Below are 24,199 nucleotides of genomic sequence, written 5' to 3' on the forward strand. Positions count from 1 at the left end.
TTATGAGATGTTCACTTGTTACCTCACCACACAATTTCCAACACATAATCAGCGCAAGGCTTTGAAATTTTCAGCTGCATATTACATTCAAAGGTTTCATGTTGTTTAGCTCCATATAATGGCATTTGATTACTGAAAATCACATATGCTGGCAACCGGTACAGTCAGCAGCAACTATCTTAGGAACCATGACCATCAGCAGTAAACCCATCAGCAATTATGATGCAAGAATATGGGACCTAAAGATACCTCAAGTTATACATCATAAGGCATTTATATAGATAAACTATTGTTTAAAATTTAATTAACAAAATGCAATGAACTGCAATGAAAAAATACAATTTACTGCCAATTTGTCATAAATAAAGTCACATTTTACAAATTCACCAATAGTGCATTTTAAATGCAAACCTTAAGCAGCACAACAGAAAAGTTTGATTTTATTAAATCGATTTATTTGAATCTAATTCTTTAAATTGTTACGCGGGAGATAGAAATTCAATGGTCTCTATCTCCATCTTGTGGTTTCTGAACGTACTGGCCCACGGAGTGTACGAGGGAACACGCTTTTCTTCTGGGATTTGTAAACAAGAAGTGGACAGTTAAATATATCTTCACATTCATCAAAGTAACTGTATAAGATAAAATAAAACCATTTAAACCTTAGCTTATATTAATACATAAACCTGATAATTAAACAATACAAGAAAACATCAAGTTTATAAATATTGTTATTTTACAGTTTAGAACAAAGACGCACTGTGGAATATAATTATTTTACACACGTCAGTAAATGTCATTCAGCAACAGAACGCTGTCAGATTGATATAAAATAGAACAATAATGCAGCTAATTTTCATGTCAGAGTAGGAAAGACGCTTATTATGCGATGGATGTGTGTGATGGGTGAGTTTCCTTGAACTCTGTTACTAAAGTCGGTATTTCTGTAGGTGGCGCTGGTGTGATTAAAAAACGGCTGCGCCACACGTAAACTACTGCTTCCAAATAAAGAAAATACAAAGTGCACCACTTCTCAGCAGCGACACGTCGTTTTTCTTCCCAAGAAGGAGCGAGTGCACACAACATGTGATGGTTACAAACTGAATGTAGATCTACACCACAAAAAGAGGAGCAGCAACTTATTATAGTAAAACTACTGTACGCCCGTCAAGTTAGAGTAAAGACATGCAACTGTGATGAGCTTACAAAGTCTAGCCTGATTTATTTATGTAAACTAAAACCACTTATACTGTAATTGTATGCCTGATCATAATAACCCCAAAACAGAATAATGTTCATGGTGTGTAGCCTGTGTAAAGTCTTAGGCTGCCTTAACAAACTGTATGGACTCTTCTAATTATATTGAACTATCACATTGCTCTATATTTGCTGTTTATATCGACTAACTGTTGTTTTCTTATATTTAAAGTAAGTTGTATAAACTAGGGAACAATGGGTCCATGGGGAGGTAGAGGAGTGCGATAGGTAAGAACAGGTGGCTCATGGGTAACTGAGTCCTCGGTGTGTTGATGTCACAGGGAGGAGAGACAGACTACAGGCTCAGCGTATGTTGGAGTGTACATGTGTGGAATTCAGCCTTTGGGGACTTTTCTTCACAAATAAAACAACTTTCTACGCGGCTGAAGCCTGAAGGGAAGACGAGACGAGGAAGGCAGATGCGAAAATGCGAGAGGGAATCCAGGAAGAGCGCGCGTGCTTATTAAAGATTCAGCGCGGGAGAACAGACGTTATCGCCCTTTCGGATGACTTGCGACAACACTGAGGCTAAAACTACCACGCGAACGGGCTTCGGACGTTGTTGAATGGGGTGAAACCAGGCGACTTTCGATCTAAAAGGCGAGTGCAGCGCGTTTCCAAGCGGCCAAAACCAACGCTCGGAGGGAGAGGGGCGCAAAGAAAACGCCCTGCTGCCTGTTGCTGGAATCTCCAAATTCAAACTTTTTTTTTTGGCGACCTGGGGAAAAAAATGCATCATTCGCCGAGCTGGAGGTGACGATCCAAGCGGAACGCCGTCTTTAGCTCGTAGCCAAACAGCTAGCTGAGCGAAGGGCCGCTGTCTTGGCAAGTTTTGCGAAGCTTTGGGAATATTTCGTCGTCGTTGGGCTCGCCGTTCCTGTTGGAAGCGAGCTGGGTGGGCTGGGAGCCCAAGGCTGCTCCGCGAGGCCCACGGCCATTAGCCAGGAACAAAGAGGGTTCACATGTAAACTCGGGCAGCCCGGACAACATCTTCACCTTTTCAGTCAACTTTTACGGCTGCAGCCATGTCGCAGGGCGCCGAGAGGAGGATGGAAACCCGACTGAAGAAGCTGGAGGACATGATCCGGGACCCCAGGTCTGCCATCAACCTGGAAAGTTTACTGGTGAGTCAAGTGGGGAACGTCTCGCAGATCATTAATCTTTGCGTTGCGTGTTCAAGTGTGCGCACATCTATATCACACATGTCCCCATTCTCTAAGCAGCTAGTTGCTTTCATTTCTTACTGTTTAGGCTGATGTTGTGACCATACTACTTTGTTGCTTTGACGCGTTTTTTGTAAGCAGCCGTTGTCCACACACATGCTGAACATTAGTTCAAGCAGACGGACTGAGGCTCTGTGAAGCGTGTCTGCAGATTAGGATTAACTAGTGGGGAAAGAGCCGCTCGCTCACTGTGAATATGGAGACAAATATTTCCGGCCGAAACTCCCGCCTGGGTCACGGTTGGGCCCAGCAGACCTGCGGACACACAGCTGCTGTGCTCTTCATGCACACAGATGATTGGGAAGATGTCACACAATAGCTTGAATGGGTGACTATTGTAGAGATTTGGACACATCTTTATGCAGCTGGAGACGAGTAAAACAACAAAAACACACATCAGACACTAAAAGTGGCATGTGTGTACTCTCCTCATTACACCCAGCCTCTTTTTACAGAATACTGACGTATAACTATTTGCATACATGTGGACCATGAGAATGTACCAGAGCCCTTGTATCCTGCAGTTCACATCTGCACTTATGCAACATAGATGAGGTGAAAAAGTCCTAAGCGGCTTTTTAGCCACTCACTCACTCACTGTTTACACAAACAATATTTGTGCGGCGCGTTATTAGTCACGATGTGTCATGCCATTTGTTTTTGTCAGAGAATGGACTGAACTGTCTCCAGAACCTTCAACACCCACATATTTGATTTGCTCATTAGTACAAAGATTCTGTGAAACAAAATGGCACAGTCTGTTTGTCAGGCTGTGGATGGAGCTGTACTGTTAATAGATGCTGAGTTATATAAAGTCTGTTTGCAGTCTGTGTCCAAGGCGAAGGGAAAGCGCTGCTCGCTTTTGGTATAATAATTAAATTACTTGGCACAATACTGTTTTGGTAAAATTAAACAAGGGGTTAATGCGCCCCCTGACAGATGTTTTTGGCCAGCTCTTTCTTTATTTGCTTGGTGCCCCCATGAATATCCCCCATTGCGCTCCCCCCCGACTACTTGACTCACTCTAGGTTCTCTCTCTACTTGGAATTTCTCGCCGAATGTTCATTTGAACGTGTTTACTTCCTGCATGCGCACTGGAGAGATAGAGGTGCTGAGTGTTCTGAGACAAAAGTTGTGTGGGAAGCATGCGCCTGAAGAGCAGCCTGCTGTTTTCCATTTTTAGCAGCCTTGGCGCTATCGCTGGGAGGTTTCGCTGTTCAGGGTGGGATTCAGACAGACACTTGCGTCTGCTCAACCACTGAAAACCCAGAAATGTCTTTTTATGCAGGTGGAATAAAACAAGAATATCTTAATAATTGCTTGCAGATCAGTTTGATAAACAGTAAATCACTACTTCCCTGATTATTCTCACAGGAACAGCCCAAAACCTGTTGACTGTGGTCTGGCCTTGTGCAGCTCAATATAAGCAACACTGTAGTTTTAATGTCAGTGTTTACTGCGTAGTTGACATGAATTTGCACCGACTTAAACAAGTGTCCCTCATCAGCAACATGGTGACTTCTAATTTTGCAAAGCTGACACAAAAAACATATATGCAAATATATCTGTGTGAATTAAGTTCAGTATTAATGAACCTCTACCTCTGCTTAAAGAGGAAAGCAGACACAACGCAAAAATAGTCCTTTTAAGGGTGCCACTCTGGCCAGAAAAACTTTAGATCATTAAATTGCTTCTATCAGCAGCTGAACAAAGGTTTCAGCTGCTTCAACCTTTCCCTTGTGCAGACTGGTGATCATTAATTGGCAGCGTATTACTGCTGACTGAAGCGTTGGATTTATTGGCAACCATGCTGCATAGTGCAAGGAGTTCGAATATGTGTTGTTTTACTTTTTGTTTTTTAGGATACAAAATATGAAACATTGATTTCAACTGACACAGTTTGCGTCTGCTGACCTAAAGGAAATGACCTCACTGAGTAAATAGTTGGCAGCTATATATGGGGCTCAAAGTCCCAGCAAATAAGTGCACTTTCCCCTCTCAGTCTTATCTCTCTTTCTCTGGCATTGCTTCTCTGCTCGGCTTGCAGCTCTGCCCCTCCTCTCTGACTTGTTAAACATTCTGCAGGTTTTAACTGGAGCTCTAGTCCAAAGCCTTTGGATAGATCTGCAGGCCTGCTACGTCCAGATAACTTGCTGCACAGCACTCAAGTGTAAAGGATATGAGATGTGTGGGTCATTAAGAGCTGGCCATCTATTAAGACAGGGTTTCTTTTCTATTCACTTAGTATATAACAACGACGATACTATGTTACAAAACTATGTATGCTCTTACTGATGTTGTCATTCGATTCATCCTCTCCATTCCTTTCATTAACTTGTTCTTTTTACCTTCTTCCCCAGCCCTCACCTCACATTTATACCTTTTTTACCTCATCCAACATCCCTTGTCTCCCCTCTATCTTCTCTTTTACATTCCTCCTTTCTTATTTCTTGTACTGAAAGGTTAATGTGCGGAGAGCACAGTCTTTCGGTGTTTTGTTCTCCATCTGTACCCTGATAATCAACTTTAGCGTCCGCTTTGTCTTGGGAGTGCAGTGGAGTTGCTCTCAGGCGAGCAGCAGCCGTCCCGGCAGAAACACTGCCTTATATGGCACTGGGGACGGTGGCCCCGGCCAATTTTTTTTCTGTAAAACAAGCCAGTCTCTTTGCTCCATACCACCTATTGTGAGACACTCGAATCTCCCCTTGGTCTTTTTTTGGTTTCTGCTCCACTCCAGTAAAGAAGACCCAGTGTTTTTGAGGTGTGCAAGGCCTCAGTAGTTTGAAAATGTCACACTTGTCTTCAGTTATGTATCACCTGGCTTCTTCACTGGAGACTTGATCAAAGGTTTTCCCTGTTTAGTAAAAGATTACACAGATTATTTACACTGCATAAATATTTGTATGTCATGTGCGTAAATTGAAAACGAGTTCTACTAGTAGCTGGCTTAGCACAAACGGTGACTCTATATGTCTTGGATAAACAATATGCTTAGCAGCATGTTGTCTTTGGTTTGTTTAACCCAGAATAAAAGGATAAAGTTTTAAAATCATTGCACTCAAATAGTGTAAAGACAAAAAAAGTGTGACAGGTTAGGTTATCATATCTCCTATCCTTAGCACCACAACAGTCAGTGTTTGTTTGATGGTTCGTTATCAGTCTGTAAACTATTACTTTCTAGAGTCTCAAAAAGTTGCCTTAAATGTTTACTGCTAAACAAATAGCCTGCTTAGCCAGCAAATAGTTTGTGAAAGTTGTTCATATCATTGACTGTTCATATGCAGTTTAAAGTATTAAACACATTCATTATGTAAGTGGAAGTACCACATTATGGTTTAGTGAAGTAATCCATAATGATTGCTCACATTGGACCTGTGCCCGAAACATCCAAATGGCAACATTTGGTGTTATGATTAATAGAAAAGGCCTTTTTTCCGCGGTTCACTGGAGCTAATGTCCCAGAACGTATAGCTAGGCTTAACCTATAGGTTTTGCAAAGCGCAGCTTTTCACTTACTGACGACAATTCAGAAGTAGGTAAAAGAAAACAACAACTAAACATGCTTTACATCATGCAAACAGTTATAAGCCTAACTGTAAACATCTACAACTGTAAACAGAGACTTCTAGGATGATTAGATACACTATAGGTCTGTCTTGCAGTTCTGTGGAACTTCGTGGAAAGAAACATATTTTAGCCCTTCAGGACTAAAACCTGTGATGTGTTTGTTTCACTTTATAGTTCTCATAGTCTCTGTGAAAGGAAATGTATACACCCAGCTTTGGTTTAATCTGGTGGATCTCCTGGTCTAGACATAAAGACTGTGATTGAGATAATGTATCCATGGACGCAACAGCGCATTCAGTACGGTGAGGGTCAACTTGTAAATATAAACTGCTTTATTGTGGTAATAATATGGCACCTACTCTATTCCTAGGTTTAGGTTTTGCTCAGATATTGGACGTTTGATGAACTTTCACTTCCCACATTGTTTTAAGCAAAGTTTTGCAAAGTGCACTGCGGTTGACTGTAATAAAGGCACAAATCCTGCTGTTAAAGTCTTGAGCAAAATCTGCGTTAATACATTTGCATGAATGCTCAAGAGTTCGATACCTGAGTCTCTGAGTGTATTTTTAGGTGTAAATGAGGGCGTGAGCAAGCGGAGAACAGAACAAGAGTCTCCCACGCATAATGCATAACACATCCATCTGCCCTCAGTGTTATCATTCCATCACAACCTGCTGCTGAAACGCAACCTCCTACACACTCTTTCTATCACACACACATACTGTATATTTGCAGGCTTGGATAATCATGAATACACATTTGCACATTATTCATTCTGTCTCAGCAACGCTTAAGATGCACTGTATTCAGTCAACAGCAATAGCAGAACAATACCATTACCAAACAGCTACAGACTCTTTGTGAATTTAATTTCTTTTAGCAAATGTAAACATAAGCATTTCTAAGTGTAGGTTCGATTAGCTAGCTTAGAAATATTGATATACAGATAAGTAACTATGTTAATGTCTAAGATTGGAATTGTACCATAATTTATAGATTAACAGATATATACAAAAACAAAAGAAAAAGCTCACACTGTGAAATTTTATTTATTATTTATTTACATGAAAGAAAAAAAGTAATTTAACAACAGGTTATTTAAATGCACAAATTCTTTCTTTCTATTCTCTCTCTCTCTTTATGAATTGCATTTTGGATAGTTAGTTAATTCTAAATCTTTTCAAAAAACTGAAAAAGGTGGTAAAATTCAAATATAAAAATAATGGACAAAGATTAGGGTAGGAGTGTCACAAGAGCTTCTAATGAGTCAATATCAACATTCTGATAATGCAATATTGTTTTTTTATTGTACCCAAACAAAAGCCTTTCAGTTGTCACCTTTAGTCCTGCAGTCCTGTCATCTGGCATTAGTGGGTGATGCAGGTGTAGCAACAGGTCCACTGGAATTGCTGGCCTCCTATTTATGTCTTTGTTATGGAATGAAAGGAAGAAACACCCCAAACTTTGGTAAATGTCACAAAGTCATCTATCACATCTGCAAAAAGAAGTTTGTGTTTTTTAATGGACACTTTGTTACTATTTTATTAAAGTTATGTTCCAGTGATTATTATTTGTATTTTCATATTTATTTCAGCTGGACTAAAAACTGCTAAGCCCAAAGAAATAGAGCATTTTTCGTTTATTTAAATTAAAAAAAGAATTAATCAATTCATTTACTATGTTGAAAAAATCAACATTTTGCAGCATCCGCTGGTATTCATACTAACTACTAACTAGATTTCTGGTACCAACTTTTTTTCCTTGCTAAAATGTATTAAGTGGATTTTAAAAAGTCACTTTTAGGTGAATGTACCCACCTCATTAACATGCACTCTTCCTTTTCCTTTTTTTCCAGCACATTCCTCACTTTATTATAAAGCATGGCTGCCAAAAATGCGTAGGGCACAAGAGCATGGGACAGAAATCTGTCAAAAGCCAAAGTAAGACATAGTCTTGTTATTCCCTGCGGACACATTAGCTGGGCTATTTGGGAGGCTCTGCAGGATTCCTGCCTTTTTGTTCGTCTTGGAGACTTAACAGACCTTGACTGGCACAGTCCCCTCGCTCTGCCCAGCCCACCGTTCATCCCCACAACTATTTTTAAAACGTCTGGAATTCAACCAAAACACCAACTTTCTGCTCAATCCTTTTAAAGCCCAGAGCAGCGCTACTTGTTTTCTGTTCCACATGCCCAGTGATGAGACTGGTATGATGGTAGCATAGGCTGTGTGGGGGGAGTTTGTGATGTGAGGGACTTTGCATGGTTGGATTATTATTTACAGTTTTCAGCCCTTCCAGGTTAACATCATCACATTCCTAACTTCTGGATCCATGTGTCTTTTTATAGGCTGGTAAAATGTAGGAGCAGGCACAGTGAGGGCGGCGGCTCAGGTTGGGCGAATAAAATATAAAAGAATAGAATGTGCTGAAACAGGATGCTTATAAAACTCCTGCATGCAGCTTCGGTTTTGCTTTAGCTGGTTTTGGCTCTGTATTTGGTAGAAGTTGCTAGGCAACAAGATATGAACCACTTAATTACAGTACAGCAGAGATAAAATGCTAATGCTGCTATCTAAGAGATATGCAAGATTTGGTTTCAGGATTTTATATATAGTTTATATATTCATATCTGTCGTTTATGTCTAATAAATACACCATAGCAACACTGCAGTTAAAATTTGTTACAAATCAGAGTTGTACGGATACACTCAAGCCTCTTATCGTCACCAAGGCAACGTGTATTTATTTATGTATCCTTCCTCACACTCAGTTCATCTTGTTTAATGGAGAGACACAGATGTGACAGGGACATGTGTAACATCAAGAAGGCCAGCCTGTACCTTACTTGTAAAAGTCAGATGTCAGCAGAGAACGTTAGTTGTCTTTTTGTCTTAAGTTGGAAATTTACTAAACTAAAACTCCTTTGCTTCAGATTTTTTTTTACTGTGGGGGAAAAGCAGCAGTTTCATGTATCTGCTGTGTTCAACAGAGATAATTAATGCTTCACTGTAATGCACACTGAGCTTTTCCTTAACAACACATTGCATGTTTCTGAACTATTCAGTGACACTCGATCTCTTATTTGTTTCCATAGAGCATTGTAGAGCAGATATTTTATGTACTTAAGCTTCACAGGTGAGTGTTCTCAGCTCTGCTTGTGTTGCTCTGGTAGTTTTATGACTAAAAGTGAGCAGCGTCTGTTAGTTCACTTTTGAAGACCTGTATTATGATTTGTTTTGTCTGTTTATGTCTGAGGAATAAGCCAAAATTCATATAAAAATTAGAAAAATAATATTTTTTTCATCTAATTGAATTGTCTACAATTTGTTGCTTTTGGATCACAAGTTCCTAATAGACCTTGTTTCGTAATGCTAACAGGAATAAATAAATAAAATTGTTAAGGTTTTATTTAAAAGTTATTTACAGCATTAGAGAATATGATAATTGGACTATAACATTGCTGCTAAATGCTACGTTTCAAGTTGGGATATAAACATTTAAAACTATCACAATATTTTACAGCATTTTGTGCAGGAACAGTATAAAAATATTAAACAAACTTATGAAGTTAGTGGAAATGAAATATTTCCTGCACATAATGGTTAAAAAATGTAAATAAAAAAAGTCCAGTTCAATATATAGTTATAGCAAATGGAGACCAGCAGTAGCTGAAAATGCTGCCTCAGAGGAAATGACTTGCACATGAGGGACTGCTTTCAGAAACCACTGAAGTTATCTGTCAGTCCTGGGGTGGGGTGGATCATTTCCTGTATTGCTGTTCAGAGGGAGATCCTCGTGTGTCTGTATGAATGTTATGTGCATGTCCACACTCACCCGGCAGTCTCTCTCCACCCCCGGCGGCTGCTTTTTTTTCTCCCATAAATAGTAGTTTTGTGTGAGGTCAGTCCTTTAATGGGGAAGTGGAGCTGAGATGATGAAAAAGAGTGTGAAGCTCCCTGCAGTGACTGCAGCCAAGCGAAGAAGGATGGAGAGAGCAGGAGAAGGCAAACGGACCAGAGAAGTAGAAAAGACTAGACTGTCCTGGAACAGCCAGAAAGACAAATGAAGAGATGTCTGAAGCAAAGCACTTACTGGGTAGACCAGTGGGTCAGACTTAAGCTCTTGTGTTCTCTGGTGTTTTTAGTGGTTGAGAAACCTCCTTGCTGACCGTTAAGGAATGCTTGGCTGACAGATGTTGATGGAGGACTTCCTTGTTGTTAAACACTGACTCAATTAGGGGTTTACGTTTATCTTTTCATTGTTTAATAGTTTCCTGAGATGGCCCCAAGTCAACCTACTGTATGGTTGCAATAAAGTGACTGAGTTGGTGTTAAGATGACACAACATTCCTGCAGTTCTGTAATTCTGTTCCTGTTGAGCCATACGCCTTGTGTCTAGAATAGAGAATAAAGCCCTAATTAATTAATTTTTTTTCTCCAATATCAAATATTTTCCATTTTCATTTATACAAATCCATTTAAGGGGAAATAAGTCTAAGATGTGTTTGCAGGTTTCTGTGGTTGTATGTTGACTGGTCCAGCACGATTCGTATAATTACCCTTATGGACATCTGTTCAGTGATATGAAATCATTTGTTTTGGACATGTTGACTAATAGTACGGGCCGACATGTCATTTCCTGTCGGCTTGTCATAGCCCACATGCAGAACTACTGATTTTGTAATGTGTGGTGACTGCTGTTTGAGAAATGTTACAGGAATGGTATGATCGACAGGATCAAACAGGCAGCTGCCAATGGAGATGTGTAATCAATCTCGAGGTTATGATCTGTTACTCAACACCGGTGATGTCAGCTATTACTAGTCCAAATTAAGTTACTTGACCTGCAGTTGGAGATAATTTGTATAATCAGCGTCTCATCACTAAGATTATTAAGACATCCTTAAAAGCAACGTTATGAATGAGGTGTCTGGTAAAAAGCGGAGACCCCTGTTTTGGTTTGTTTTTGCAGTGATGCCAATCTTCCACCATCATCGTCCTACAGTGATTTTGTGATAATACAGATGCTTTGGATTTAACTTTACACACTTCACCTTTGGTTCGGACTATAGTTTAGAGAAAATTAATACTGTAACAAGTTTTTTTTGTTGGCATGATGATTAATGACTATTTTGTCATATTGTAGGACTCCATGAATGCCCTGGTTTTGGACTTGGACTACCCTGCACTACGCAAGAACAAAAACATTGAAACCTTCTTAATCAGATGTGAGTAGTGAACCTAGTGTGGATGTGATACAGGGAAATGCATAAATCATTTTCCATTAAAGCTTTTATAATGATAAATCTGCTCCATACATTTCAGATGAGACAGTCATTGGGCAGATTCGAAACCTCCAGATGAAGTCTGAGGACTTTGACAGAGTAAAGGTCATTGGTCGAGGGGCTTTTGGTGAAGTTCAACTGGTAAGAGCTGATTTTCAGTTTTAGATATTACTGTGTTTAGCCATCTGCAGCATGTATATTTTCTTGAAAATACTCTTTAATTTGTAATGAAATTGTGTTGCCTCTAGAAGTGTATCTTTTTCTTATGGTTTCTTATTATCAGTATGTAGTTGAATGAAGTTAGAGTATGTAGTTAATTGTACCACTGTTTTCAGGTCAGACATAAAGCCTCTCAGAAGGTCTATGCTATGAAGCTGCTAAGCAAGTTTGAGATGATCAAACGTTCAGATTCTGCCTTTTTCTGGGAGGAACGGGACATCATGGCCTTCGCCAACAGCCCCTGGGTTGTACAGGTAGGACATTTAAATTTTGGATTTAGTTTTTCTTTCTTCTTTAGTTGCATCAAAAATTGTCTGCGTCTTGTAACAAGTGCTCGTCTGCATCTTGTTCAGTTGTGCTGTGCCTTCCAAGACGAACACTACCTCTACATGGTGATGGAGTACATGCCAGGAGGCGACCTGGTCAACCTCACCAGCACTTATGACGTGCCGGAGAAATGGGCCAAGTTCTACACAGCCGAGGTTGTCATGGCTCTGGATGCCATTCACTCCATGGGCTTCATCCATCGTGATGTCAAACCAGACAACATGCTCCTGGACAGACACGGACACCTCAAGCTGGCAGACTTCGGCACGTGCATGAAGATGGACTCTGTAAGTTGTATCTCAACAAAGAAATATTTTTCTTAATGTGAGAGAAAATGGAAAGGAAAAAATGCATTTATAGGCTGTGATCTGCCGCTACTATAAATAATATTCTGCTGCAAAATCGTATTGTAGGGAACATATACATATGTTTTCTTATTTAATATTTATTACATTTGGTATTAGTCCTGTGGTTGAGATGCTGTAATATGACGTTTGTTGGATGTGTGTTTCAGACCGGCATGGTGCACTGTGACACTGCAGTTGGAACTCCAGACTACATCTCTCCTGAGGTGTTGAAGTCGCAAGGTGGGGATGGATATTATGGGAGAGAATGTGACTGGTGGTCCGTGGGAGTCTTCATCTTCGAGATGCTCGTTGGTGAGTAAATATTTCTCTTAAGGTCACGATGAGTTTACCTTATTGTCGAGTTTTTATTGTCTTCCTTATAAGGACTGGTATTCTCAACATGCCGCACTGTAAATAGTATTTGGGCGGCATCATCTCTGTGCTAAAATATTTAGCGTCTAATATATCATGTTAGTGGAATAACTTAAGTTTTTTGGTTTGTGTTAGGTGACACGCCATTCTATGCCGACTCTCTGGTGGGAACATATAGTAAGATCATGGACCATAAGAACTCCCTTAACTTCCCTGATGATGTGGAGATCTCAGAAAATGCTAAGAACATCATCTGTGCCTTCCTGACTGACAGGTATGAAGAGTTACAGCATTTAGGTTTGTTATGTTGATGTTAATGTTGATTAGAAATTTTTGTATATTCATTTTTGATCACTTTTAGAAATGAGCAAGTATTATTAGGTTTATTCTTTCTGATTCAACTGATAGAGTTGCGCTGCAGACAAAGGGTGGATTTAGTCACTGCTCTAAAACTCTTTGTCTCTCTTTGTTTTGAGGGAGGTACGATTGGGCAGGAACGGTGTTGAGGAAATCAAGCGACACCCATTCTTTAAGAACGACCAGTGGACCTTTGACACCATACGAGACAGTTCGTATATAATTCTACAATGAAACAGCAGTTTACACCTGACCTTGTAAAATAAGGGTTTTCTATGACTTGCACACGTAACAGGAATTGGTTTAGGACAGCAGCCAAGTCACAGTAAAGATACAACTATTTATTATACTGTGACTTCAAGTTCTGTTTACACAGCACTTCCTTTTTCCAGCAATTCACACTTGCTTTTTTCCTATCTCACTCTAATTTTTTCTCTCTCACTTTCCTCAGCTGTTGCCCCCGTGGTCCCAGAGCTGAGCAGTGACATAGACACCAGTAACTTTGATGAGATTGAAGAGGATAAGGGCGATGTTGAAACCTTCCCAACCCCTAAGGCCTTTGTTGGAAATCAGTTACCTTTTGTTGGCTTCACTTACTTTAAAGAAGACCAGTAAGTCATTTTTTTTAGCTGTCACAAATTGTTTATTCTTATCACCAGTTCATCATCAACAATGTGTTCAGAGCCATGGTATGTACCTTCTGTTGATTATATTTATTTCCTTCTTGAGGTTACTAAATGCTTCCAATAATTCCTCTGTGATTCATGAGAATTCCAAAGGAGAGGTATGTGCTTTTATCTTCTTACACGATATCTGTCAGGTAGCTCTTGGATAAAGCAGGCATTAGTTTACACTGTGTTTACATCGTGGCCTGTTGTCATCGTGATCAGTACAACGTCAAGCTGAAAGACATGGATTATGATGGAAATGACTCACTGGAGGATTTCTTTCCCCAATCCCATGATTTATTAGTACTTTGGTAGAATTTCAAAGTTCTTAGCCACAAAGACTTAAGCCGCTTTCAGTCAAAGTGGCTAAACTAGGAACATGTAATGATGTTTGCTTACAAGACCACTGCAGTACTTTTGTGCTTTATCCATCGTTCTCAGCAAAACGCCTTGATCATCCAGTATTTTGCACTATATAAATCTTCCCTTGAAAAGTGAACATGTGATTGATTACTTCTCTTAACAGTCAGCAGCATTACAGAAAAAACTTCACCAGCTGGAGGTGCAGCTCAAAAACGAGAAACAGGTCAAAGATGAACTAGACCACAAATACAGGTGCAGTAGCTGCTACGGTAGTTAAATGTTTGAATGGTGAAACTGATTTTTACATGCTTGAAATCACTTATTTTAATTTTTTTCAGAGCTGCAACAGGTCGTCTGGAAAAAGTCTCTAAAGAACTTGAAGAAGAGGTGGGTTGATAACAGACACCTTTCACTTTTAAGGATCATTTTATTAATGTTACATTTAACTCAGTGCCTGTTTTTCCAAGACATATTTAAATAATGATGTCTTTCTGATGTTATCCACCCGTCACAATGATTGACTTTAGGTAAGCAGCAGAAAGAACCTGGAGTCCAGTCTGAGGCAGCTGGAGAGGGAGAAAGCTCTGCTGCAGCACAAGAGTCTGGAGAGTCACAGAAAAGCAGAGAGCGAAGCAGACAGGAAGCGCTGCCTGGAGAATGAAGGTGACATGAGCCTCACAGACATTTATTTGTGCTTTATTGATTCGTGTAAAGGCCTTTAAATTTGCAAAAATACAATGACGATACATTTTGTTAGGACTACATGTTCTTAGCAAAAAAACTATGTAGTTAACGTAATTATTAGTGAGTTTAACTAAACTGCACTTGTGTTGAATATTAGTGAATGCCCTTGTTTTTATCTTTGTTTTTCTTTGGGAGGGACAGAATGTGGATAGAAGTTCACACTGATATATTGTGGGGTATACTGCCCTCCCCTGGCCACAATAACTTCAGTTTTTGTTGATGTTGATGTGGATATTTTCATATTAATACTCCTCACAATCAGTTCTGTTACAGCAAACTCATGACTGAAAACTACTGTTATTAATATGGTTTTGGTGACATTAAAAGATGTTCATTTCTGTTCTGCATATGTGCCTTGTAGTCAACAGTCTTCGTGACCAACTAGATGACTTGAAGAGACGAAATCAGAACTCGCACATTTTCAACGAAAAGAACATTCACCTACAGAAACAGGTCAGGTCATATTCTTAAAAACATACACAGAAGAGAACGCGCAAATCTAGTTACTAAATTAACTTTATATTGAGTTCTTTTAAAGACCATCAAAATTTAGAAGTGAATGGTTTGTACAGTAGCTGAGTAGCTATGGGATTAGGATGATTATATTGTACAGTAGAACCCCTTATATGACTGCATTTCACTATTTAATTTTTAACAGACATGTGAGTGATCCAAAGAGTAAACCAAACCAAACTGCTCACTGAGTGCAAAATTTTTTCCACCAGCTGGAAGAAGCCAATACTTTGCTGAGGGCAGAGTCTGAGGCAGCAACGAGGCTTCGTAAAGCCCAGACGGAGGGCAGTAAGCAGTTGCAGCAGCTGGAAGCGAATGCACGCGAGCTGCAGGATAAATGCTGCCTCCTGGAGCGCAGCAAGCTGAGTCTTGAGAAGGAATGCATAAGCCTGCAGACTGCACTCGAGACAGAGAGGAGGGAGCACAGCCAGGGCTCAGAGACCATCAGTGATCTTATGGGTGGGTGTCAAACAAACATCAATAGCTACCTGTCTGATGCACAGATACAGAGGGCACCAAAGAATCTTTGTGGACCTTAAGAAGAAGACTTTGCACTGGAGTACAACTGTTCAATCGTCAAACAGCACATTCACGATCTCTGATGTGGTGTATGTGATGTATTTCGGTGTGGGAGTAGTGGATTTGAATTGATTTGTAAATCTTTTTATCAGATCAGATGTTCCTAGAGTGTGTGTCTGGGACGTGAGAACAGATTCAAACAAGAATAAATACATTTCATACTTAATATGTTAATACTACAAATAAAAATTTAACGGTGGTGCATGGCATCAAAGAATTTGCCCAGTACTTCTGCAGTCCTATTAACCACAGATCAGATCAGTGTTCCTATGCTTTTAGGAGATGGACAAGAGCAGACTGACTGACTTGTTTTGTCTTGTAGTGCGAATTGCTAGTTTGGAAGAGGAGGCCCGTCAGCAGAAACAATCTCTGTCCAAAGCTGAAGCTGAGAAGAGGCAGCTTCAGGAGAAACTCACTGATCAAGAGAAGGTACGTCACATACCCAGTATGTTTTTATTTACCTGGTTATGGATCCCCGAAATTTGTAAGACAGCAATTTTTAGGTCAACAGGTTATGCATGCATACTGCGTTGTATGTGCAGGTTTTTTTTATGAATAGAAACATTTTCTTTTTCTCTGTATCTGATTGTTTTGTACAGGAAATGAGCAACAAGGAGATAGATTTGACCTACAAGCTAAAGGTGTTGCAGCAGGAGCTAGAACAGGAAGAGACCTCCCATAAGTCCACCAGAGCCCTGCTGGCAGACAAGAGCAAGATCAAAGTAACCATCGAGGGTGCCAAGTCTGAGTCTATGAAGGGTGAGGGTCCCAAACCTCTTAGATGTTGTTGATGATGACAGTTTATTCATTTCAGTTTTAACCAAGCCACAAACTGTGATTTGTGATTGCTTTTGTAAAGTGCAGATGTTAGGATGTTCATGTTTTGTGTCTGTATAAATTCTGTATACAATTTATTTTAGAGTTGTACATTAAGATTATACCTGGGTGTAATAGTCCTAGCTTTAAATAAAAGGATGTCTGCTTTGCCACTGCTCTCTAATAGTCACACTTTGTCTTATTTGCTCTTCTACACCCACGCAGAGCTGGAGCAGAAGCTGGCAGAGGAGCGAGCAGCCAAGCTGCGTTTGGAGAACCGAATACTAGAGCTGGAGAAGCACAGCAGCATGATGGACTGTGACTATAAACAAGCTTTACAGAAACTAGATGAGCTGCGCAGACACAAAGACCGACTCACTGAGGAGGTGACTCTTTATGTGCAATAAAAGAGACCAGTGAAGTGTATTTGGATATTAAGTGCCATCTACAGGAACAATTTCTGCTCATGCAACAGTTTGTTGTAGAAGTGTAAATGTTGTTCAGTTGCACTTAGAAACAGGCTGAAAGCAAAGACACAGCTTGACTTAATTTCTCTTTCCCTCATCCACCGTTTCAGGTAAAGAATCTGACGCTCAAGATTGAGCAGGAGAACCAGAAGCGTAACCTGACTCAGAACGACCTGAAAGCCCAGAACCAGCAACTAAACTCCCTCAGAACATCCGAGAAACAGCTCAAACAGGAAATGAACCACTTTCTGGACATTAAACGCAGTTTGGAAAAACAGAACCAAGAACTGCGCAAGTCAGTATACTATTGAGTTCACTCTTTGCTTTGTGTCTGCTCAGACCTTCTGTTGAAATAGGGGTGTTGACTAATGGACGTTTTTGCTTTTGCCTACAGAGAAAGACAGGACACAGATGGACAACTGAAGGAGCTACAGGACCAGTTAGAAGCTGAGCAGTATTTCTCGGTGAGTCTATACTTTTTAATTGCAGATGTAGAAATGACCAAGTGCATTATGGCTCCTTATACTTCCTAATACGAATATAATGTAATGTGTCAGCACAACAAAATTATATTCACTTCAGTTTGTATTAAATAATTGAGCCAATGTTTGTTATTCAACAAAAATCTATCAAGTGTTTTTCAAATATTTTGAATAATGTGGATTTATCACATACTTAATTGGGTCACGGATTGTAGTTTACATATTGAATTACAGAACTTGTACAAAGTGTACTGCATGTATTTAATGTTAGCTTGCTTACTCTTACCATTCAAAATATGCAGTTGAAGGTTGACGGTACACTGAGTCATTGGGTTGCATCTCCCTGAGCCTGACCAGTAGTTTACTTGTTTCTTGTGTTTTCCAGACGCTGTATAAGACCCAGGTCCGTGAACTGAAGGAAGAGTGTGATGAAAGGAACAAACTTTACAAAGATGTGCAGCAGTCTCTGCAGGAGCTGCAGGAGGAGAGGTGCTTCAGCGGTTAAACCCTTAGAACATCAAAAAAAATTTAGTAGCATAACTGAAAAGATAAAACAAAAAAGATTACCAACTTTTAACAAATCTTTTACTTTTAGGGACTCGTTAGCAGCTCAGCTTGAGATAACGCTAACAAAAGCTGACTCTGAGCAGCTGGCGCGCTCCATCGCTGAAGAGCAGTACTCAGACCTGGAGAAAGAGAAAATAATGAAGGAGCTGGAGCTGAAGGAGATGATGGCTCGTCATCGTCAAGAATTATCTGAGAAGGACATCACCATCAGCTCGGTATGCTGCATTCATCTTTTTCTTGTGCCTTGACAAGTACCAAAGTACATTACGCAAGTGTCAATGCAGAGGATCCATAAGACACAATAAAATGTGAAATGAAGTGTAGTGTTCAGATTGGACAGCAGGTGGCAGCGGCAGACAGGTGAACGTTTGTTCATTTATTTCCTGGTGCATCCAGCTAGAAGAGGCTAATCGCACCTTGACCAGTGATGTTGCCAACCTGGCCAATGAGAAGGAGGAGCTGAACAACAAGCTGAGGGAGGCAATAGAAGGTTCGTAAAATGTTGTAACTTCAGATGCTTTATACCTCCAAGATGAAATGGACAAAATCAGGACTTCTCTAATAAATTCCAAATTTATGTCTCTTTCTAAAGTTCACCTTTTAAACCATACAATGTTGGATACAAGATATCCCGGTTTGTTATAATATATCTTTCTATGTCAAGCATTGCATTGTTATTTTCCGCGTTTATTGTTATCTTCCACGTTTTCAGAACGGGAGAAGTCAAAAGACTGGGAACAGAACATCAGCAACATGAAGCAAACGTTTGAAAAACAACTCCAATCCGAGAGGACGCTGAAAATCCAGGCAAGTCTGTTTAGACTGTGTTCAAAGTGACGAATGCTCGAAATGTTTCAATAAACATACCCACTATCTTAAATGTATATGATGGTACTTCTGTCTGCAGGCCGTCAATAAGCTGGCGGAGATCATGAACAGGAAACAGGCCCGTCCTGCAGGCAGTCGACGTGGTAACGACACAGACATGCGGCGGAAGGAGAAGGAGAACAGGAAGCTGCAGTTGGAGCTCCGGTCAGAGAAGGAAAAGCTCAACAGCAGCATCATCAAATACCAGAAGGAGATCAACGAGATGCAGGCGGTGAGTAAAACTGTGACTTTCTCTTTTCTTTAGTGAGGTGACACCAGTAGAGTTGTAAAATGTCTTCACTCAGGCTGTTCAAAGTTGTATAGGGCCAAATGGATAACTTTTATACAATGTCGCTAAAAATGGATGAAATTTGGCTTTTTGAGCAAAGTCACTCAAAATATCTGATACTGAATGGGTGGTCTCAGATCAGAGAGATTAACTTTTTCCTTCAATTTGTCCAATGTTAACAACAGAAAAACTAAATAAATAGAAGTATAGAAATAGAAGTTCCTGTATGTTGGTATAGGTTGGAAAGAAACTAAAAAGGAGAAATTTACTTGCAAGGATTTTTTTTTGTTTGAACTAGTTCGTGCTGTGGCTTCTCTCCTGTGCCAGGATTCTTAACCGAACCACGTTGCTCCTGTTGTTTTCAATTTGCAGCAACTTTCAGATGAGAGTCAGATGCGTATCGAGCTGCAGATGGCTTTGGACAGTAAGGACAGTGATATCGAGCAGCTGAGAAATCTCCTCCAGTCTCTGAGTGTTCAATCGATGGACTCTGCCAGTATCAGTAGTGGGCCAGACTTTGACACTGATGACGCATATGCAGGTGAGTTTGATCACAGGCTGAATCATTTCCAAACACATCAATCCTGTCCGGGCTAATATGTATTGGATTTTGTCCAGCATCGCTCCTGTGTCGCGAAATCACAGTTATTTGTTTAAGAGTTAAGGCAGTTTAAACCCGTGGGTTTATGTTTGAGTAGAGATTATTTGTGTTTATATACTCAATCTGATGGCTGATACTTCCTTAGAAACGAGGCTTGAAGGATGGCTGTCCCTCCCTGTAAGGAACAACACCAAGAAGTTTGGATGGGAGAAAAAGGTGGGATAACAAAATGAACAAGTCCTTTAAAGATGTATAATAGTTACTCCTTTCATAAATGTTCTGACAGTGTCTGCTCTTATTCTGTAGTATGTCGTAGTGAGCAGCAAAAAGATCCTCTTTTACAACAGCGAGCAAGACAGAGAACAGTCTATTCCCTGCATGGTGCTTGATATTGAGTGAGTATACGTTCACTTCTGTCCCATGCGCTAAATTCTGACTTCTTTGCTTTTGTATTAACATGCTGCCGCTTGTGTGATGTGTTTTGACGAGAGAACATTTGTGTGATTTATTTCCGTCACACAGCAAACTCTTCCATGTGAGGCCCGTTACTCAGACGGATGTGTACCGTGCTGATGCCAAAGAAATACCCAGAATATTCCAGGTGTGTCTCAGCCCCACTTCAGTGCTTCTTTGTCTCCTAATTGGTTTAAAAGTAAGTTTGTTTAATTAAATTTCAACTTTTTTATCTTGTCCACTTCAGATACTTTATGCAAATGAAGGCGAAAGTAAAAAGGAACCTGAGTTTCCAGTGGAGCCCATTGGAGAGAAGTCAAGTTACATCTGTCACAAGGGCCATGAGTTCATCCCTACGCTCTACCATTTCCCCACAAACTGCGAGGCGTGCACCAAGCCGCTGTGGAACGTGTTCAAGCCGCCGCCTGCTCTGGAGTGCCGACGCTGCCATATCAAGTGCCACAAGGACCACATGGACAAAAAGGAGGAGATTATCGCTCCCTGCAAAGGTAGGAAGGGCCCAAAACATTCAGCAGGTTGCTACTGTTATGAAAAAGTAAAAAGATCTAAACGCGCTCTCCCACCACCAGTGAACTACGACGTGTCTACGGCAAAGAACCTGCTGCTGCTGGCCATATCCCAGGAGGAGCAGCAGAAGTGGGTGAGCCGGTTGGTAAAGAAGATTCCGAAGAAGCCTCCAGCACCAGAGCACTTTTCACGCTCATCACCGCGCGCCTCCATGAAAGTTCAGCCCAGCCAGTCCATGAGGAGGCCCAGCCGACAGCTCCCCACCAGCAAGAGCAGGTACAAACATGTCTGCAGTTAGCACATGAGTAGTGTTTTCAGTCCAGGTCTTACTAAACTTGCATTTCCAATATTGGGTAGAAGAATATAACAAAAACAAACTAGGAATGTTATGTTAGATGCATTTACAGGTGGATGAATGATTCACAATGTAAAGTTATATTACATTATATCAAGCCAGTACGTTCTTGTACGTAGCAGCTGCTTGCTACCAATACTGGAGTTTCCAGATTTAGAGCTAACAGTCAGCCTCAATGATTCACTGACAAATGAACAAATGTTTAACTGTGAAATTCCTGCTCTCTGCGACCCAGGGGGAGGCTCCGTGTTTGTGTATCTGTATCTCTCAGTGCTATTTCCCCCAAAGCACATACAAACTGAATCAGACATACAGTACGCCACATAAAAAACAATGTTGACGTTTGACAAATGACAAATTTGACCTAAAATGTGATCTTTAGTTTCAACATGTCATTTAAGAATGTTTGACTTTAAGGCTTCAGGGTTTACATACAGACCTGTTAAATACTAGATTTGCTGAATACCTGAGGTTACTGTCAGGGTCCTGAGCCCTTGACTTGACGAGTGGATTTTATGTTCCTAGGTCGGGTCATTGTTACCTGGCCATCAATACTGATCTCCTCTTTCAGATTTGAGGACTTTGGTCTTCAGGATTGGCACTGGGCATTGGATGATATTGATGATGATGATTGTGCCTCTATTCATTTCTGATGACCACGTTTGGTAACACAGTGTGCAGTGTGTGTTGTGCAGTGTACCTTAATGATAGCAATGAAACGCTGTTTAATTGAGGCTCAAGTTGATGTAAATACTGAAGAAAGCTTTGAGACCCCCTTTATACAAATGGCTACATCAGGTTTGCTTTTGTGCTGCTCGCTGACTGTTTTTTAGTACCTTACATAAACTTATAATTACTACACTGACCTCAGCCCTCGCAGGTCAAATGGCTTCAGAATGAAGCAAGAAGAATCCAGCACTGGACACTGGTACATATGACGCCTCCTCAGATCTCCTAGGCCCAGATGTTGCATTGTAAACAGCTCGATTCTTATAAGTGTGTGCGTTTGTCTTGGGGCTGAGGGGTGGCAGGGTACACACAGGTGGTAAATACACAGACTATAATGGGCCACTGGGTGCCTGAGATGGAAGCAGTTAGGTGGGTCACTGTGTTTTAGACCACAAAGAATACTTATATTTGGAGGCAGAATATTAGTATCAGGAACAGAAAATGTAATATATCTGGTATATATTTATATTATTCCCCAGGTTTTGTGGGGAGGAAATGCATCTTACCACATTCAGCATCAGACTAACCAACTTTCATTTGTGTCTCTTTGCAGTTAACCTTTCTTGGGATGCGTCTTTAAGATGGTGGGGTGTGAAAGACTATACACAAAGCTTTGTTTGCAGATCAGCACCACGTGACACCACGACTCACCCTCCCTGTCCTGCTTCCAGCCCGTGACAGTCACACAATCTGTTTTCCCTTTTGTTGAACCTTCTTGACTGGTCACTTGAAGCGGTAATGACTGTCAAACCCACTTCAGCACCCGTGATCATATAACCACGCTGGATGGCTTGTAAACATATTAACCGAAGTGTTCTCTCAGGCCCTCGACAAAAGCAATTCAGTGGGGATGGGGTGGGGGTGATCCTGCTCCCTCAGCTGCCACAGAACGGGAGAGAGCTCTCACAAGCACGACCATCGCTTGCAAGCAGGGGATGCACTTACCTCAACACTTCTCATCAGGACACAGACTGATTGAAGGATGCAGCAAAAACACTCACTTCCTCCTTCACTGCCTTTGGGGATTCCTGTGGCCAAATTTAAACAGACATTCTTGTGCGTTATGATTGTGAACGATATTAGAGTTTTTACAGGGAACACTACACTAAGGCGATGTTAAAATTTGGACTGTTGAAGCTGAACCCAACAGCAGTATCTGTACTTATTCAAAACAAACGTGATTGTTTCTTCCCCTTTCCCACTGTTCTGCGTTTAGGTGCAAGTCCACACATGTCACGGAAACTTGAATAAGGTACTTGAGCCAGTGAGCTGTGACTTCTAAGAAAGTCAGTAATGTGGGGAAGGAAGGTCAGTATCTTCCCAGATATAAGCAAATAATTCCTTGAGTGCCTCTTATTCAGAATTTTAATTCAGGTGAATTCTGAGTCAACGGTTCGTTGTCGTACAGCTTCAGAAACGATGGCATTAGATGGAGACCCACGCATGAGATCCCTGCAGTCTTTGAACCCTGCACTGTCAGTTCCTGAGGCTTGATGTTTACTGAATTGGGGTGCACAGTGTTTGCTTCTTTGATTGTTTTTTTTGTTGTTTGAATGTACATGTGGGCTTTGCCAGAGGCGACACACAGGCATTGTATTACTTTTATCCGTACATACTTGACCGACGGCCTCCCTGTCATCGCCAACTGCTCCGTGTGAACTTGCATGCGTTTGCCGTGTCAGACCTCACACTCGAGTGCTGTCACCCACAGGCCTCCACACATTAACAGCTTTTAGTCATTCCTAACTATGAAGACAGGGGGAATTGACCAGTAAGAAACAATGAAGGTATGCAATCGTAACGCCATGAGTCAAAGTACTGAGCAGCACTAATCCATTGAAAGTTTTTCTAAAAGTGTTTGTCCTCATATTTTTGTATTAAAAGTAACCAAACTCTGAGTTTGGGCACTTTGTTGTGTGTATGTGGCTCATATAGCAGATGGAGAGTAAACTATGAGAGTGTGTGTTTGTGTGCGTATGTATGTGTGTGTGTGTGTGTGTTTGTGTGTTTGTACTGAGTGCTCTCCTTTAACCAAGAAGCATGTTTTATACATATACACACAGTATATATTTTACATGCTATACAGTGCACATTATATTATTTATACAGCCTTGTCCACTTTGTATTTAAGGGCTCTACATCCAGTTTGCATGTTTGCTCCCAACGGCTCTATAATAACCCATTCTACAATAAAGACATGGATGTGCCTCTTGGTATTGGATTAT

General features: G+C 40.7%; 1 protein-coding gene across 3 annotated transcripts; it reads left to right on the forward strand.

The window, feature by feature from the left end:
* Window positions 1–1,515: 1,515 nt before the first annotated feature.
* Window positions 1,516–24,182, forward strand: rock2a (rho-associated, coiled-coil containing protein kinase 2a). Of its 3 annotated transcripts, XM_029138759.3 has the most exons (33): window positions 1,516–2,381; window positions 11,193–11,274; window positions 11,372–11,472; window positions 11,667–11,804; window positions 11,904–12,164; window positions 12,392–12,536; window positions 12,732–12,870; window positions 13,073–13,164; window positions 13,405–13,564; window positions 13,683–13,737; window positions 14,148–14,236; window positions 14,323–14,371; window positions 14,512–14,647; window positions 15,090–15,181; window positions 15,454–15,700; window positions 16,143–16,249; window positions 16,420–16,579; window positions 16,862–17,022; window positions 17,214–17,398; window positions 17,498–17,567; window positions 17,971–18,074; window positions 18,181–18,367; window positions 18,549–18,642; window positions 18,865–18,959; window positions 19,060–19,251; window positions 19,681–19,849; window positions 20,055–20,125; window positions 20,216–20,304; window positions 20,432–20,510; window positions 20,610–20,871; window positions 20,953–21,166; window positions 22,117–22,219; window positions 22,528–24,182. In XM_029138759.3, exons 1-32 carry the CDS (start codon window positions 2,283–2,285, stop codon window positions 22,181–22,183), a joined length of 4,191 nt encoding a protein of 1,396 aa, XP_028994592.1. In that variant the 5' UTR covers window positions 1,516–2,282; the 3' UTR covers window positions 22,184–22,219; window positions 22,528–24,182. The 3 variants fall into 3 exon arrangements, with proteins under 3 accessions (XP_028994592.1, XP_028994594.1, XP_028994593.1); XM_029138761.3 differs by lacking the exons at window positions 22,117–22,219; window positions 22,528–24,182 and adding an exon at window positions 21,817–22,103; XM_029138760.3 differs by lacking the exon at window positions 22,117–22,219 and having other exon boundaries at window positions 1,517–2,381.
* The last annotated feature ends 17 nt before the right edge of the window (window positions 24,183–24,199 follow it).

This window comes from Betta splendens, chromosome 22 (genome assembly GCF_900634795.4).
Source record: "Betta splendens chromosome 22, fBetSpl5.4, whole genome shotgun sequence".
Taxonomy (NCBI): domain Eukaryota; kingdom Metazoa; phylum Chordata; class Actinopteri; order Anabantiformes; family Osphronemidae; genus Betta; species Betta splendens.